This window comes from Oculina patagonica, chromosome 1, assembly GCF_052425735.1.
Source record: "Oculina patagonica isolate OP01 chromosome 1, crgOcupat, whole genome shotgun sequence".
Taxonomy (NCBI): domain Eukaryota; kingdom Metazoa; phylum Cnidaria; class Anthozoa; order Scleractinia; family Oculinidae; genus Oculina; species Oculina patagonica.
Window position 1 is genome coordinate 13,869,146 of NC_135758.1, and position 16,425 is coordinate 13,885,570.

Below are 16,425 nucleotides of genomic sequence, written 5' to 3' on the forward strand. Positions count from 1 at the left end.
GTGTTGGTTGAGGGCACGACAGTGACACTAAATGTCAAAAGATAAAATAATAAAATAAAAGGTAAAACGGTTAAAAGGTAAAAGGTAATGTGTAGCTTACTGCCAACAGACAAGAACTCTAACCAGAAGTCTTCTGTCCAGTGGCGGACTTAAACTTATGTAAAAGGTAGGCTCCAAAAAAATTTACGGGCCTAGATTTTTTTGCAGGATAGAAGGGGGATCAAAAATCAACACCCCTACCGCCCCCCACCCCTCCCTAGATCCTTTACTGTTGTTATTTCGCTTACCAGCCTTTGCATACGTGTTAATATATATGTCATTTTGTCTAGCTGACAGCCGCGGAAATGTGTCAATCATTTCCTGTGTTGTCCCTGGGATCCATGGCATCCCATGAATCACGGGTCCTTCAAATTGCTCTTTTATGAATTCTGTCATGATCGCCACGTATCTGAAATGCATTAACAAAAACAACGATGTTAAAACTTAAAAAGGTTAATCATGTTAAGTAATTGAAGACTAATTGGCCGAACACTACCTAATTTGTATTTTTTTTTAATTTCATTTTTGATAAAGACGCTTCTCGAAATCTAAATTGATAAAGACACTTCCCGCAATCTACGTTGCCAACGCCTCTTAATATCTTCGGTGTAAATACTAAATATATCTTATTAGACATTTTAGGGTGTACCTTATTGTAACTTACTTTTGCGAGAACTGAATTTCGTGTAAAGGAAAGAGAAAAATATCGCGAGACTTAAATTTCGCGACTTCGTGTGGAAAGGAACTAAATTTCGCGAAATGTTCCAAATGTTGATCCGCATTAAGGAGGCTCGATGTAGTTTTTTAAGCCCTAGGGTGGTCGTTTTGAAAATAAAAATTATCTAGGAAGCCAATATTCGATTTTTGCCGAAATACACCATAATGATCAAATCTGACCAAAGTTTAATTTTTTACGGGTCACTTAGTCACAAAGGTTACCATAGTAACGATTGTCGTTTTGATTTTCTCGAAATCTAGTTTGACAATTGGTATAAGACAAAATTTCAGAAAAATCTGTAAAAGCGTTTTAGAGTAAATCAAGAATGAAGTTTTCATCGCGGCTCTTCAATTTCGCGATTTCGTGCTTACAGCGCGAAATTTAACCGGAAAACGAGAAACAATAACGAAGTATCCTCGTCTATTATATGGAGGGGAGTGTTTCATTGGGAGCTAAACCACTCGTAGATACCATACACCACTTCATCCGAGACCCGAGTGGCGTATCGTTCAATGACGTGGCGATTTCCCATTTCCACTTTGTTAAATCAACTTTGTTTCTTGCGTCGTATTTTCTTTAGAATTATGGCGGTATAGTTTTACTAAGCGACTAAGAAGTGAATGAGTTTTCCGAATAACTTGAGAACGATAACACGAAAAAGAAAACCTTATACGATCTAAAGGTTTTGAGTGAATTTTTTGAAACTAGCATGTGACGAGAAAAGAGAATTTGAGGATATTGCTAAACCGGAAAAAAGAATGCGTTTATAAATTCATCCCAATTAGTGTGGGCAAAGCGTGAACTATTATTACATTGTTGTGAATCACATGTACCTTTTCCCAAGTGGTCTTTCCCGTGAATTGGGTTAAGATTTTTTGATGTCATTTGTTGCTCGCTCGTTGCGCAAATTTCGCTGTGGCGCCTTCCGGCGTTTCGGTGTTTTTAAAACTGTCGTGGAAGAAAAGTCTATACTCGAACGTTCTACCCCTAAAAATTCGGCACATAACGCAAACTAGGGGATAAAACTACCCAGTGACTGGCAGAAAGGAAGACAAAACAAGGACGCGATGACAGAAACGTGCGGATTTTGTGAAGTCGAACGGACAAGTGTCGAACCTCTTAATAGTAAATCAAAGTGGTGGACACTATCCTCCGAAGACCTTGATCTAATTGTGTGTGCCATAAAACGCTACTTGAGTGAGACGAAGCATTCCGACTACTTCAATGTTCTACCAAAAAATGATCAAAGGTAAGGGAGTTGACAATTTTAATATCTTGGTTTTGATCAGGAACTATGTGTTTAATAAGGTATATTTCGTTTCCTTCATTTGTGATGTTTAGGCTAAAGAACTATCTTATATCTGATTTACAGAATACTAATTAGGTATTTTCTATTTTAATTCATCAACCACAGCCTTTTCTTGCTAGCTATTCACTCCCTCCAAGTGCTATAAGACAATTGATTTGTATTGGGTTTTACAGAGGTATGCATGTGACTTCAATACTACCTATCGATTGATCATAACTCTGATGAATAATTAAAGAATTCAACAAGCTACACTGTTCATCTTTAATAGAATCTTGATTACACTTTATGATACATTATTTAGGCTGTGAATTAATAAGTAAAAATAAAAAAAAATTGTGTAGAAGTTGGCTAGACACTTTGTATATAGCATGTTCTGAACGGCCGACAGCTTATTAAGATACGTTAAATAACGACCAGAGTATAAAATGACCAAAATTTTAAGACCTTTTTAGAATTGAAAAACTTGATTGGTCAATTTGCATAGCATTTACAACTCAATAGACAAGTAGCGAGCCCTCAGGCGAGCTCACAGTGCGAGACAGGTCCTAAACAAACAAACAAAAATCGAGCCGAGAGAACGCGTCATCTACACAAGATCAGCCTTTGGCTTCATAATTTGTGTTGTTCGGCAATTTTGATTTACTAACGCAAATTAATTTACGAACAGGTAATTTATGCTCGGTTTTCACGAACGTTTTCAGCTGGAATCACGAAACACGATCCTCAAAAAAGCAGATCAGGTGTCATACTAGACCGGCAATTCGTGGCGAATCACAGCCAGATTTGAGCTGATTTCATGTGTCACGTGATAATTTTTGCTCTAATAATACTGCGCCACTCGTGGAAATTTTCATATTTAAAGTCTGATCTGTTCACCCGTACAATTCCTAATTGTTTCTCGAACAGATCGTTTACCTATAGAAATCACGCATCCCGAATAACCCCCTAACCGTTCTTGTTACGCAAATGAGACAGACTGTGTAAAAGTCGGCTAGATACTTTGTATAAAAATAAGCTGTCGGCCGTTCAGAACGATATATTAAAAGATACGTTAAATAACGACCAAAATAATTTATCTGATGTAGTCATCCATGTCAGATCCTGATCCAGAGACTAGTGACCCCTACTAGTAGAGCCCCGAAGAATAAAGGCGTTGTATTCGGGGGTTGACTTCAGGTCTTTTATGAGTCAAATGAGTCTCTGAGTCATTAGGCAAGTGATTATTCAGTGGAGCCCCGATTTCGCGAACGTTTTTTTTTTTTTTTTTTTTTATTGAAGAAAATTTAGTAGACTTTACAGTATTAATTATTAAAGAAGAAGACGAAAAGAAAAAAAAATACAATATTGATAATACAAAGAAAAATTTACACAATTTCACTACATATAAGTACAAGTACAAAGTTGGTTTACAACATAATGTTCTGAATACAATTTTTAGTGGAAACAAGAGGAAAAAAGGAAGAAAGTAGGAAAAAAAAGGGCGGGTGGCACATTCTAAGTGGAAACATTTTGAGGCGGAAGAGCGCTTAATGTTGCCCATTTGGATCTAAATTTCGACAAGGTGTTGTTTTTAAAAGCGATTCTGCTTTCACAAAGGATTTTGTCTTTGAGAACGAGATAAAAAATTTTAAAGCTTGGGGGGCTATTATCCAACCAAGCTTGAAAGATGTGATATTTTCCGATGATTAGAACATGGTTAAAGGCGTAGAACTTAGTACAGTCTGGTTTATAGCCGTACAGAATATCTGTCACGTTTAAAGAAACATTCTCCGATCGTTTCTCGTTCCACCAAATAACAATTTCACGCCAAAAATTTTGCGTAATGGGGCATTCATACAAAAGATGAGCTAAAGTTTCGTCGGGAAAATTGCAGCGCTCGCAGCGAGGTGACGTTTTCAGTCCCATTTTAAAAAGACGTTTGTTTGTGGGAAGGATGCCATGAATGATTTTATATTGGAAACATCTAAGTTTGTTTTCTACCGTGACTCTAAAAGGCAATTGGTAGATAGCTTTCGGGGATAAGTTTTTTCCGATTAGTTCTAGTTCTATATTTGGGGGTTTAAGAACTTTCAAAACAAAATGTTCACGAGCGATTTTGGCAGTGACATTAGAGGGTGTTAGGTCATCTCTGACAGTCTTATTGGAGGGTATTTGCTGGGTATTTAAAAGGGAGTTTTTCCAACCATTAGGGATTGCAGAGAGGAGGCCGAAATATTTTAAGAAATTCACTTTTAGACCATATTTCTTTTGAAATTCGGCTCTGGAGAAGAACCTACCATCTTCCAGAAGGTCGCGTATTTTAACCACACCCTTTTGATACCATGTCAGAAAAAAGATCGGTTTTCCATCTATTCTAATAAATCGGTTGTTCCAAATGATTTCATTCCGGTATTCATCAGCAGATGAGGGGTCTGTAGAGTGTATCTCCTGCCAAGCAGAGAGTATTTCTTTGTAGAAGGAGGGTAATTCTGAAGGCAGATTTAAGTCATGTATATCAAAGTTACATTCAAAAAGGAAAGTGCCACCGAGGTGGGTTGTGGCCAAGGAAAAGGCAGCGCACCATTTACTATCTCCAGCTTCACATAATCGCTTTGCCCACGCAGCCTTAAGAGATTTGTCCATCATAACAAAGTCAACCATGTTAAGACCACCTTTTTCAAGAGGACCAATAAGAGTGTGCCGTTTAATTTTATCCGGCTTCATTTTCCATACGAACCTGAAGCAAATATCGTTGACTTGTTTACATATGTTGGATGAGACTGAGAGAACAGACGTGTTGTAGACTAGTTTAGAGATGGCGAGAGTCTTGACAATGCATATCCTTCCTATAAGAGTTAGATTTCTCGCTGACCACCTGTTTAAAGTCTTTTTCAGTGATACAATTTTTTCTTCGAAATTGATTCTGCAGCTAACAGCCGGGTCGTAGGCGAAAGCAACACCGAGAGCAATTACGTATTTCTCTGGCCACGAGATATTAAAGGGGGATCGCTTGCCCTTGTTTTGTTTAAGGCTGCCAAGCCACATTCCTTCTGTTTTAGAAATGTTCATCTTAAGACCTGAACACTCTCCAAATTCACTTAGGAGGTTAAATAAGTGGTCCGCAGAAGAGTCGTTAAGTATGAAGGCAGTGATGTCATCAGCATACAGACTTAGTTTTATTTCAGTGTCATTAAGTTTCAGGCCACATATGTTATTATTCTGCCTGATGGATTGGGCCAGCGTTTCAACAGCCAAGACAAATAGCAGCCCTGATAAGGGACACCCTTGCCTGACTCCTCTATGAAGAGAAAAGAAATTTGAAGCAAAACCATTATTAAGTACGCAGCTGGAGATGTTAGAATAAAAGACATGAATCCAGTTCTGGAACATTGGCCCAAAGTTCATAGCGTCAATAGCCTCGAATAAGAACTTCCATTCGAGGGAATCGAAAGCTTTTTCGAAATCTATAAATAAAAGCATGCCGGGCAAATTTCGTTTCTCGTACACATCGATAACATCGGAGATTAAGCGGATATTCTCTCCAATAAAGCGATTTTTAACGTATCCAGTTTGATCGCTATTTATTAAAGTCGGAAGAACTTTCTCTAGTCGATTTGCAATGCATTTGGTTGCAATTTTGTAATCTGTATTTAACAAGGAAATTGGTCGCCAGTTTTTCAGAAGAAGATTATCTTTGTTTTTCTTTGGTATAAGCGAGATCACGCCTCTTCTTTGTGAGATTGACATTTCGCCTTTTTGGTAGGCATCATTAAAGCAGTCAATTAAAGGGCCCACAACATCGTTCCAGAAACATAAATAAAATTCTGCTGTGAGGCCGTCAGAACCGGGAGTTTTGTTTTTTGCAAAAGTTTTGAGAATAGACAGACATTCATCGGCAGTAATAAGACCTTCGCAGATGCTTTGCTGTTCGGCATTTAGTTTGGGTACCATTTCAGGGTTTAGAAAGCGTTTGCTGGGTTCATTAAATGTGCTAACTTCAGGCAATTGTGAAGTGTACAGCGTTTTGTAAAAATGTTCCATTTCCAATAGAATTTTGTTTGGTTCCACTAGGTACTCATTTTTATCTGTTTTCAATTTAGCAATGTGTTTCCTATTGTGAGAGCGCTTTTCCAAATTGACGAAGTACTTGTTATTCCTTTCACCGTGCTCGTACCACCTTACTCTGCTCCTAATTATAGCACCTTTTGTTTTGCGCTCAGATAAGTTTTTCAGTTCCAATTTAACGCTTCTCGCTTCAGTTGTTAAATTCATATCGTTGGGGTTTTTACCGAGGAAAACATTCAGTTCGTTTAATTTTCGAAGTAGATCCATTTCTTTGGTCTTTCTGTTTTTGCTAAGGCGTTTTGCAAATCGTATACAGAAATCCCTTATTTCCATTTTAACCATTTCCCAATAAAGTCTTTTGTCGTCAATGTAACTGTGCTTTTCTTTTGCGTGAATTAGAAAGAATTTCAGGTTTAAGACAAATTCTTCATTTTCAAGGAGGGAATTGTTGAATTTCCAAAATCCTGGACCAGGTTTTTTCTGTGAATTTTCGTACTGAATTTCGACATAGATTGGAGAATGATCGGAATCATGATATGCTTTAACCTCCGTTTTGCATGTGCGCGGCACTAGGTGTTTAGACACAAGCCAGTAATCTAGGCGGCATTGTATTTTGCCAGAACTGTTGCTCCACGTGAAACGCTGGGAGGAGGGATGATGAAATCGCCAAATGTCAACGAGACCCAAAGTGTTGCGAAGGTCGTTTATACTATCAATAACGCTTCTTCGGTTGTTTGTATCTTTTCCTCCCGTCTTATCAACACTTTCAAGCGGGCAGTTGAAATCGCCACCAAGGATGATATTGTCATTAGAGTAGGGTCGCAATTTGTTAGACAATTCATTGAAAAAAGTTTTTTGGAGACTTGGATCATTTGGAGCATAAATGTTGACAAAACAAAATTCTTCATCTTGTAGCGAAGCTCGAACGAGAAGAAACCTCCCTTTTTTGTCTCGGATAATGTCAGGGTTTTCAATTTTGAGAGTCGGTTTGATTAACACCATCACGCCTCTGCTGTGTTTTGAACCATGGGAGTAGAAAACGTCACCACCCCATTCCGCGCGCCATATGTTTTCAATTTTGTCGTCGCTATAAGTTTCTTGTAAGAAAATTACGTCATATTTACCGTTATGGAGCCAACGAAATAAATTCCTTTGTTTGATCGACTTATTTATACCTCTGATGTTCAGAGAAATACATTTAAGATTCATGTTTACTTAAAAACATAAATTACTGGGCAACAAATGCGCACCGCTCAAAAGGGATATTTCCCAAGAGATGTGCCCGACTACAGCTATTTAAAAACAAAAATAAATTAACATTAAACACACAATAGAAACTAAATGAGCCGACAAGCGGCTTATTGTATAGAAGGGATACTAGAGAATGGCTAAAACTCATGAAGATAATTAAAGGTGTCCCCTCTACGCCTCCCCGCGACCAAATTATTTATTCTGGTTTCGTTCAACGTGATGGAAAAAAAAAAATTATGTGCAAGGGCGAAGCCTTATTAAATAAAAGTATCTGGAAAATACATGATTTTAGGCAATACATTAAAACTAGCTGTAACCATAGATAATAAAGAAGTAATTAACCTAGAAATTATCTAAGTCTTCTAAGCTATAGATTCTTTCCGGGGCATCATCAACAGAAATTTTGAAAAAGACTTTACCATCAACTGTCCACACACTGTGCCAATGGTTCAACTTTTTGGCTTTCCAGACTTTGTTGAAAAGTTCGCGGCGTCTTCTGGTGAGGTTCTCATTGATGTATACGACGTCTGCTCCAGGGAAAACATGGTTTAAGCTTTGATTCTTCAACTGCTTGCGAGCGCTGTATAGTGCTTTCTTTGCTTCGTACGATTTAAATCTGGCAATGATTGGCCTGGGTTTGTTTGATTTCTTGTTTGCGGATAACCGGTGGCAGATGTCAATATCATTGTTTCGAATAGGGACATTAAGCACATTTCCGAGCTTAATAATTTGTTCGGCCAGGTTTTCTTGTGAGCTCTCTGGGATTCCATGAAACTCTAGATTGTGTTTTCTCGAGTACTGTTCGACGTCGTCAATCTTGTTGATAGCGGTGGCAAGGTCTTCGGCCATTGTCTCATTGTCTTCTTCGACTTCTTTGAGATTAGCTTTTAGAGACTTGACTTCTTTCTTTAAGGTTTTGTTTTCTTTTACAAGCTTTTCTACTTCAGCTATATGAAAGCTAAGTGATTCATGCAAGTCGGCGTATTGCTTTCGCAAAGTCTGATTGTCTTCTAACAGTTTGTTGGTATTGTCTTGTATTTGAGTAAGAATCTCGCGCATATCCGCCATTTCGCTGCTGTCAGAAGTTGAATGCATAATTCTTACCGATTTGGCAGGCGGAGTTTTGGAATCAGGGGAGCTGCTGCTGCTGCATCTTTCCTGCCGTTTGCCCCGTAAATAAAAGGTGATAAGGCCTTCCTTGCTTTTATCTTCTTCGGTCATCGGGAAGATAGAGAAACGGACTACGGAAAAGTCCGTCCGGCCGCCATGCTGCCGTATGCCGTTCGCGAACGTTTAAAGGAAACGATAATTGGTTATAAAAATCGGGGGTAAATTAAAGTGTTCGACTTGGTGAAGCAAAAAAAGTTAAGAGAGACGACGTTTGGTTCGAGCTATCGGGCAAGGTGTTCAAGCTATCGGGATTGCACTGTAGTTCCAAGTGATAAACATCTCTGCTCTGCGCTCAAAGCACTTTCAAGCTGGAGACGTTTTGCCCTTAATTTTCCTACTCCCGTCCGAAAGTTCTTTACATGTCTTACCTTGCAGATGAAATGTAAGTTCCAAGTGAATAAAAGATGTCATAAAATGTACACGAAATGTGAGTCAAGCACAAAATCCTTTACCGTGCCCGTATGAATTTTTACCTCGCCCGCAGGGTAAGTGTGGAGTACTGGGCACTCATGCGGCGCAAGGGTCGCCCGCGTTGCAATTCTTTTGCGCAGGCAAATCAAGACCAATCAAAGGTCCTGTGGACTGCCTCGTGACACTTTTTTGGAGTTTTTATTGTTTGAAACTGATCGCTTTTCGCACCTTTTCATTGCTTGCTGGCTGCAGTGTCCAAGATATCTCTTGCTTTCTTTGACTCATTTCTAAATTTTCTTTTAAATTATTATACATGTCATAGTAACAGTGGTTATATTCTTGGTCATAAATATATTTCATGCCATTTTTGTGCCTCGGGATGAAATGAGCCTAAGTAGTGCCAAAAACATATTTAAACCCGCGACCATCAATTATATTTTCTGTTGGGTAATTAGAATAAAGGTAACAAAAGTAGCTATCAAACAACTCAAACAAAACAAGAAGGAAACTAAATGACCTTCGGAAAATCAAAAGATTAAATGCAACAACCGCTCAAAGAGAGATTTTAACTCTTCTATACTAAAGAAGGACAGTCTATCAAGCTAGTCAACGACAATTGAAACGTCTCATTTGTTGCCAAAAGCTTACTGAACTGTACTGCGGACAACAAACAGCTAAAATAAATACGCCACAGTCCATTCCACGACTGTCAATTTATCTCTAACTTTACTGATCGTCTCTTAATTTTTTACCCGACGACGCTCGTCGTACAGACATGAAACATTGTTTACACATAGCTACACGATTTTCAAGCTAGTCAAGCAAGACAAAAAGAACAACAAACAGTTTGTCACAAATACCACAATTTCATTTTGAGAATGTTAACGATTGTCTTTATTTGACTAAATATCCTGAACCGTAACCAGTGTTAAGGTTCCTGAAAAAATCATATTTTTCCTTTTTAGCTTTTAACTTCAATCCACCAAACACTGAAATCGATAAGTGCTTTTAGTCTTAGCATAAGGTAGTTATTTACTGAGTTGTGAAGTCGCAGATTCATTGAGATTATAGTTTTCCATTTATACAGATTTTGTTATTATGCCCACCCTATAAAGAAATATAAGCGATGTGGGTGTCTGGCTTAACCAATTCGTCGTTATTAAAGTTAAAAGTTTAAAAGTAATGAAGAAAGCTCAACTGATAACAAATCATTATTCTCAACACGAAAATATCCGAAGCTTCCTTATTTGCTATAATAAGCACATTAAAAGACTTTTGTCATGACATATTAAGTTCTTTTTTATGTAGAATGGAACCACAAAATAAGGCTATGCTAAGGCAGAAGAACATCACAAATAATGAACCAAGGAATGATTAAGATTGTAGAAGATGATGAAGGATTACGAATGGCGATCATGAAAACTTCAGCCTAAATTTTTCGAGATGTGTTTCAGCATTTTTTCGCCAAGTTACCTGCTCGAACGAAAAATCCAAACTTTTGTACGAGAGGTTTGACCGACCCCCACCCCAATAGTTTTGTGACGTTTGAGAGTATTACCAAATAAGGTAATGAACACGTGCAAGGATCATCAGAAACTGAAGAGACGAAAAACAGCGAGTTTATTATGAGTCAGCGAGTAAGTATAGCTGTCAATAAACCAGGAAAACCGAGAAAAGCTGTAAGTTCTGCGTACCGTTTGGAGAACAGCTCACTTTTACACATCCACCTCCCATTTGGAGACGAGCACATATTTCGCCTATCTCTGTTTCTTGCGATCTCCTCACAAGGCTTACTGTTGTCACTACCCTTCTTGCCTTCTCCTGTAACAAGCCAACACCAATGCCAGGACACCAGTCGCCTTCTTTCGACGGGCGATATTTCTTTCCTTTCCTTGACAACTTTATTGGACTATCAGAAGCGGCGTTGCTTGGACTGCTACTGGTTCCGTGACCGAGCGAGACGTGGGACACGATGGGGGAAAAACACAATTCTCATCCTATGGTGAACTGTTTTGTGCCTGCGTCATAAAATGTCCGAAATGAGGGCGGGGGGGGGGGGGGGGGGTATGGCCACAAGAACTTTGCTCCTCAAAAATACAGGCCTTTTTGAAGTTTGGATATTTTCCTTCTCATAAGATACCATCGGTTGCTGGTTAAAGATGTGTTTGTAGGCTGTTGTTGAATAATGTGACAGTGTTTCATAAGAATCTTTTTTAAGATTCGGTGTGGCCGGGTTGTTGATTTAAGTCAAATAACAGGATTATTTACTAACTTTGAATTGCCGGTGAGTGTTTGAAAATCGCCAATATTTCATTGTTGCATCGGCACTTGACCAGCCTAGCAGAACCAATGTTGTAACTGAGGTTTTGCAACCGTCAAAACACGTTTACGGTGGAAAAACGTAAAGAAGACTCGCAATACCTAGCCACAGATATAATCAAGGTCATCGGTCTACGAAATCAAGAAATATCCTGAAATAAAACTTCATCTTATTAAAGATAGACGACTTCGTGAAGATGGTGAGCGACCCATCGTTGATCAAAACAGACCCCACGTGGGTTGAAAATCGTGGTTCATTTGTATTTCAGCGCTAAAAAATACCATGACATCAAAAAATTCTGCGTTTTTTAACTACACGACGATGATGAAATTTTGGGACAAAAACAGTGCATTTAGATTTGTTCCTCGCGAAGCGAGGCCGAAGGCCGAGCGTAGCGGGGTGTATAATTTTGTCCCTCAAAGGGATCAGGCGGGATGAAATCTCGTGTGGAGTTTACGGTCATATATATTTCTATATATATTTGTGAGCTTGGTGTGTGGCGGAAATGACGTCACACGGCCGCCGCGCGCTGGTGGCCTAATGGTAAGGCGTCGAACTTGAAATCAGATCTTCGGACCTGAGGTCGGGGGTTCGAATCCGGCTAGGGGTTTTTTTTTTCTTTTTTTTTTCTTTTTTTTTTGCGGGTTCGAATCCTGAGCCTTTCATTTTTATCGTTTTTCTTTTCGGATTAAAATAACATTGATTTCCACATAATACTCCCTCAACGCCTATTCAGGATATAAACCTTTCATCGCCATCAGGGGCGCGCGTGCGGAGGCTTCGAATCCTCCTGCCGTTCGTTCTTCTTTTTTTTATGCCATCAAATAAATGTCCAAAATGCGACTATCCAATAATTTGTCGATGATTTTGAAAATAGCCTGCGCTTCCCAACGCTTTATACCTCTTTACGAACCAGAAAGAGCCGCCATCTTCAAAGCGGAGTAGACCCTGGGAACGAGGGTGTCGCGGCCCGTTGAAATAAATTTTCTAACAAATATATCTTCCTGCCTACAGTGGAAAATTGAATATGTACAATTCAATTAATGTTCAACTTCAAATAATCCACTCCTTATTTAAAACACCCACCCCCCACCCCCCTCCCTAACCCAGAGCTTCGCGAGGCCCTGCGAGTCACGTATTACTAGTAGTAAAGATAGTTGTGACCCCTTTTACAATGACTGATTCCACGGCATCTAGTCGAAATTGCCATAGCTTTCATTTCGCGGAAAAAGATGGAAATTCATGAGGCCGTCATCGCTTGGATCTTCGACTTCCTGTGTTGTCGCAAACAACGAGTGAAACTTGGTCAGGATTGTTTTTCAGAGTGGTGTGATGTCCCGGCAGGTGTCCCCCAAGGGACCAAATTGGGCCCCTGGCTCTTTATTATAATGATCAACGACCTTAATGTCCCTGGTATTGAGTTATGGAAGTATGTCGATGATACCACGACCTCTGAAACAATACTCAAGGGACAAGCAAGCAACATCCAGACCGCTGTGGACACTTTTGCCTCGCGCGCTAGCTCTGACAAGTTCCAGCTAAACGAGGCAAAGTGCAAGGAACTGAGGATTAGTTTTAGTACCAAGGAGACTCTCGAGCTTGATCCTGTTGTTATTAATGGCAGGCAAATTGATATCGTTAAGTATGCTAAGATTCTGGGCGAAACCGTTTCGAGCGACCTTAAATGGAACCATCACATCGCTGAAGTTGTTTAGAAAGCTAGAAAACGCCTGTATTGTCTTTCTCAGTTAAAGCGTTCAGGCCTAGGTCCTAACGAGTTAGTACAGTTCTATCGTACCTGCATTCGCCCTATCACTGAATATGCCTGTCCAGTTTTCAATGAAAGTCTACCTGCGTTTCTTTTTCGTGAGCTAGAAGCAGTGCAAAAGAGGGCGATGCGCATCATTTTCCCGTTTTTTACGTATGAAGAAGCGCTCGACAAGGCAAGTCTAGTCACTTTGTCAGGTCGAAGACAAGCCCTGACGGACAAATTGTTTAACAACATTTTAGAGAACAATGAAAGTAGGCTGAGGAATTTACTGCCCCACGGAATCTTAGTAGTTATAACCTCAGAAAGTCACGCCAGTTTAACCCTGTTTTTAAGACTAATAGATTTAGAAATAGTTTTATTGTCTCTTATTTACTTAAGTTTGAATTTTAATCACTCTTGTATAGTTCTTTAAATATTTTTACATTTTATCGTTAGTTTTTATCGCTTTATAAATTTGTAAATATGACATAATTCAACCTTTTAGGTTGCGAAGTTGTATTAATAAACTATCTATCTATCCATCTATCTATCTGTACGGGTGCCACAAACCCAAAAGCGCTGAGTTTTATGCCACGCATGGCAAAGCTGCAACGATACTAGCCCGCGAGGTATCTGAATTGCTCAGTGTTTTAAGGGTTGCTATCCCTGTTAAAAGCTGTGATGTTAAATACGAACATGCTAGTAACAATCTAAAACAAGCAGATAAAAAGGCCTCCCTTAAGGCAAAATTTCCCAAGTCTTCAAGGGCCTGGGAATTAGGTCAAGGGGTACCAACTCAAGTTACACATTGATGAAAAGTGCAGCCAGTGGTACAGCCTCCATGCAGAATTCGTTTAGTAAACAAGAAAATGTTACAGAGAAGATGGAAGAATTACCGAAACTCGATTTTATCGAAAAAAGAGAGGGAGTGGGAAAACTCCTAAGAAGTGGTCGAGAAACCTAACTGGGACATCACAATCCGTCTAGATAAGAGGCAAGCAAATCAGGCCATTCTATCACGTGACTAAGAGACAGGAGATCCCATAAGATAGCACAGCGCATGCGCCAGATCATTGCACAGCTTGCGTTGGACAACGAAAAACTTTCGCTACGGTTTGCCACAACGTTGGTCAAAAATCCTTGGAAATTCGAAAGAGATATTCACAGTACACCTCAAAATACGTAGTCGAGCCAACGTGGTTGGCAAAATGAACGCCTGACTTGTTGATTTATTGAGCTTCAACGTGGTTAAAGCGATTTAGTGTTTCCCGCCACAAGACATACTGTCATGGCGGACGAAGAAAAAAGCCCGGCGGAGGCTATTTGCAACGCCATCCCTCAGCCAGACGTGCGAACCAGTTTTGTTGACTTGCTCAGTGAAGTGAAGAAGATGAATGAAAACTTCATGCAGATATCGTATGTTGAGGATGAGAATGAGCCTCCACTGTCTTCGACAGACCAAAAAAAGGACAGGGCGGAAGAAAGCGACGCCGATGGCGTAGAAACCGTCTCCCTAGACGTTCAAGAAGCGCAACTTACGGCCAAAAAGCAGGACTCTGACCTTCTGGCTGACATAGCCGAGGATTTGGACGTCAGAAAAAATGAAAGGTGCCGCTATTAGTGACGGCCTGGCCGGAATCATTGCTTCTCTTTTGAAGGAAAAAATGGCTGATGAGAAAATTCAATCGAAGATTGAAAAAGATCTATGTCCCTCGAATGTTGAGGCGCTGCGAATGCCACGTGTGAATTACCTTATTTGGAACCAGCTCCCTGCACAAGTCAGGACGCACGATTCCAAAACGCAAAAGTCACAAAATGCCCTCGTGGCATCTTTAGTTGCTATGATTAGAGCGACTGAGCTGGCCAAGGATATCATGACATGAACAATACGCGGCGACAAGCGATGAAGAAAGAGCTAAACTGGATTATGCGGCCTTGTGCAATAGCACAACAGTGGATGCGTCGCATGAATTTCTCTTTGGAGATCTTTCCAAATTGGTGAAAGATATAGCTGATGCAAACAAGCTGACGAAGAAAATGCGCCCCTCGCACCAACAAGGCAATTACAGCCGCAGCAGCAAATATACTGCTGGTAGACGTCGGAACTTTGGAAACCAAAATCACCGCTTCAGCCCTTATCAGCGAGGACGAAATGATTTTTTGTCCAAGGGCCATCCACCCAGAAGCAGGATGAAAAAAGAGGGTGCAGCAAAACAAAATTAACGTCCAAGGTAAGTTCAAAACAACTGTCGCCTACATTGAATGATTCCCCTGCTGATGTTGGCAATCAGCCAGTTTTCAAAGAGGGGAAACTTGTTGAGTTTGTCCCCAAGTGGAAACAAGGAAACACGAAAATCACTCGGTGAACTAGCATCAAGTGAATCAGATCGACGGCTAATAAAAGCAGCTGCAACTTGGGGACTGTCTGGCAAGAAGGCAAAGAAAACATATGGCGTAGACGACTATCCTAGCAACACCAAACGCATAGAAGAAGCTATGGCTTTGGTAGAAGACATAACTTGCAATGCTCGAGGACACAGCTCTGTTACAATCTATGGGAATAGCTGAGGACTCCTCAAGTGACTCAGACAGTTGTGGAAGCGAGTATGAAGAGCTTGAAAGTAGCTCAGAAGATGATGAAACATCATTTGTAGTGTGTGAAAATGAAGCTGCCTGTGAATTGCCTAAAGATAACCATAAAAACACTGAAGAAGAAGATACGCAAACACAGCCATCGGAAAACTTTTTAAGTCAAGTAAGGTTTGATCCAGACTTCTCTTCTAAGGAAGTTGCTTTGGCGAATCCTACACCTTCAAACGAAACATTGCTATCTTGGCTCAGAGAAAATCGGTTTAACTGGTTTTCATTTTATAATGACTTGGAACAATACTTGAAACCATACAGTGCGCAAGTTTTAAATCAGGCGCTGTTGGACTTTACAGAGTATTTGAGTGCATCAGATTTAACCGATGAAGAAGAAAGAATAGTTGAAATATCCCGTCAGGCATTTCTCGATTATATGCGAAAGCCACCACTTGTAATTAAAGAGGAGGAAGTTGTCTCAGAATCTGAAAGTGAGCTTCAAGGGCCAGAAACAAGTGAAAATCAGTCACTTCTAAGTGAAGAAAGAAAGCAGCAAATTCAGTCAGCAAGGCGTGCTATCCGACAACGGGCCAGGAGAACTGCCACCAAACAACGAGCGTCCCAAGGAATTTTAAAGAGAAGGATACCTAAGAGAGCAAGTAAATTTGTTTGTGGAGGTTGATAACGATTCTTTCAAACCCAATCTTACAAGGATCTTACAACTTGCAAGGATTAAGGCTGTCATGACAGGGAGTACTTATCCTGCTGCATTGCTGTTTCAAGGTTACGTTGCGATATAACTGAACGGCTAACTAAAAATACATTGTTCC

The 16,425-nt window shown here is 39.9% G+C and overlaps 2 protein-coding genes and 1 pseudogene across 4 annotated transcripts in view; 1 reads left to right on the forward strand and 2 right to left on the reverse strand.

The window, feature by feature from the left end:
- LOC144657849 (sulfotransferase 1B1-like) overlaps positions 1-16,425 on the reverse strand; it is a 127,428-nt gene that overhangs the window by 6,133 nt on the left and 104,870 nt on the right. For 2 of the 3 annotated variants that reach the window (XM_078518219.1, XM_078518224.1), the window contains one exon: positions 288-448. In XM_078518219.1, coding sequence (XP_078374345.1) covers positions 288-435 — 148 coding nt within the window. In that variant the 5' untranslated portion in view covers positions 436-448. Of the gene's footprint in view, positions 1-287; positions 449-8,899; positions 9,027-16,425 lie in introns of those variants that run through there. The other variant, XM_078518212.1, reaches the window with a different exon arrangement.
- On the reverse strand, positions 6,549-8,528 carry LOC144657809 (uncharacterized). Its single transcript, XM_078518177.1, has one exon. It carries the CDS (start codon positions 8,454-8,456, stop codon positions 7,704-7,706), a length of 753 nt encoding a protein of 250 aa, XP_078374303.1. The 5' UTR covers positions 8,457-8,528; the 3' UTR covers positions 6,549-7,703.
- LOC144645221 (uncharacterized) lies at positions 14,403-15,108 on the forward strand (annotated as a pseudogene).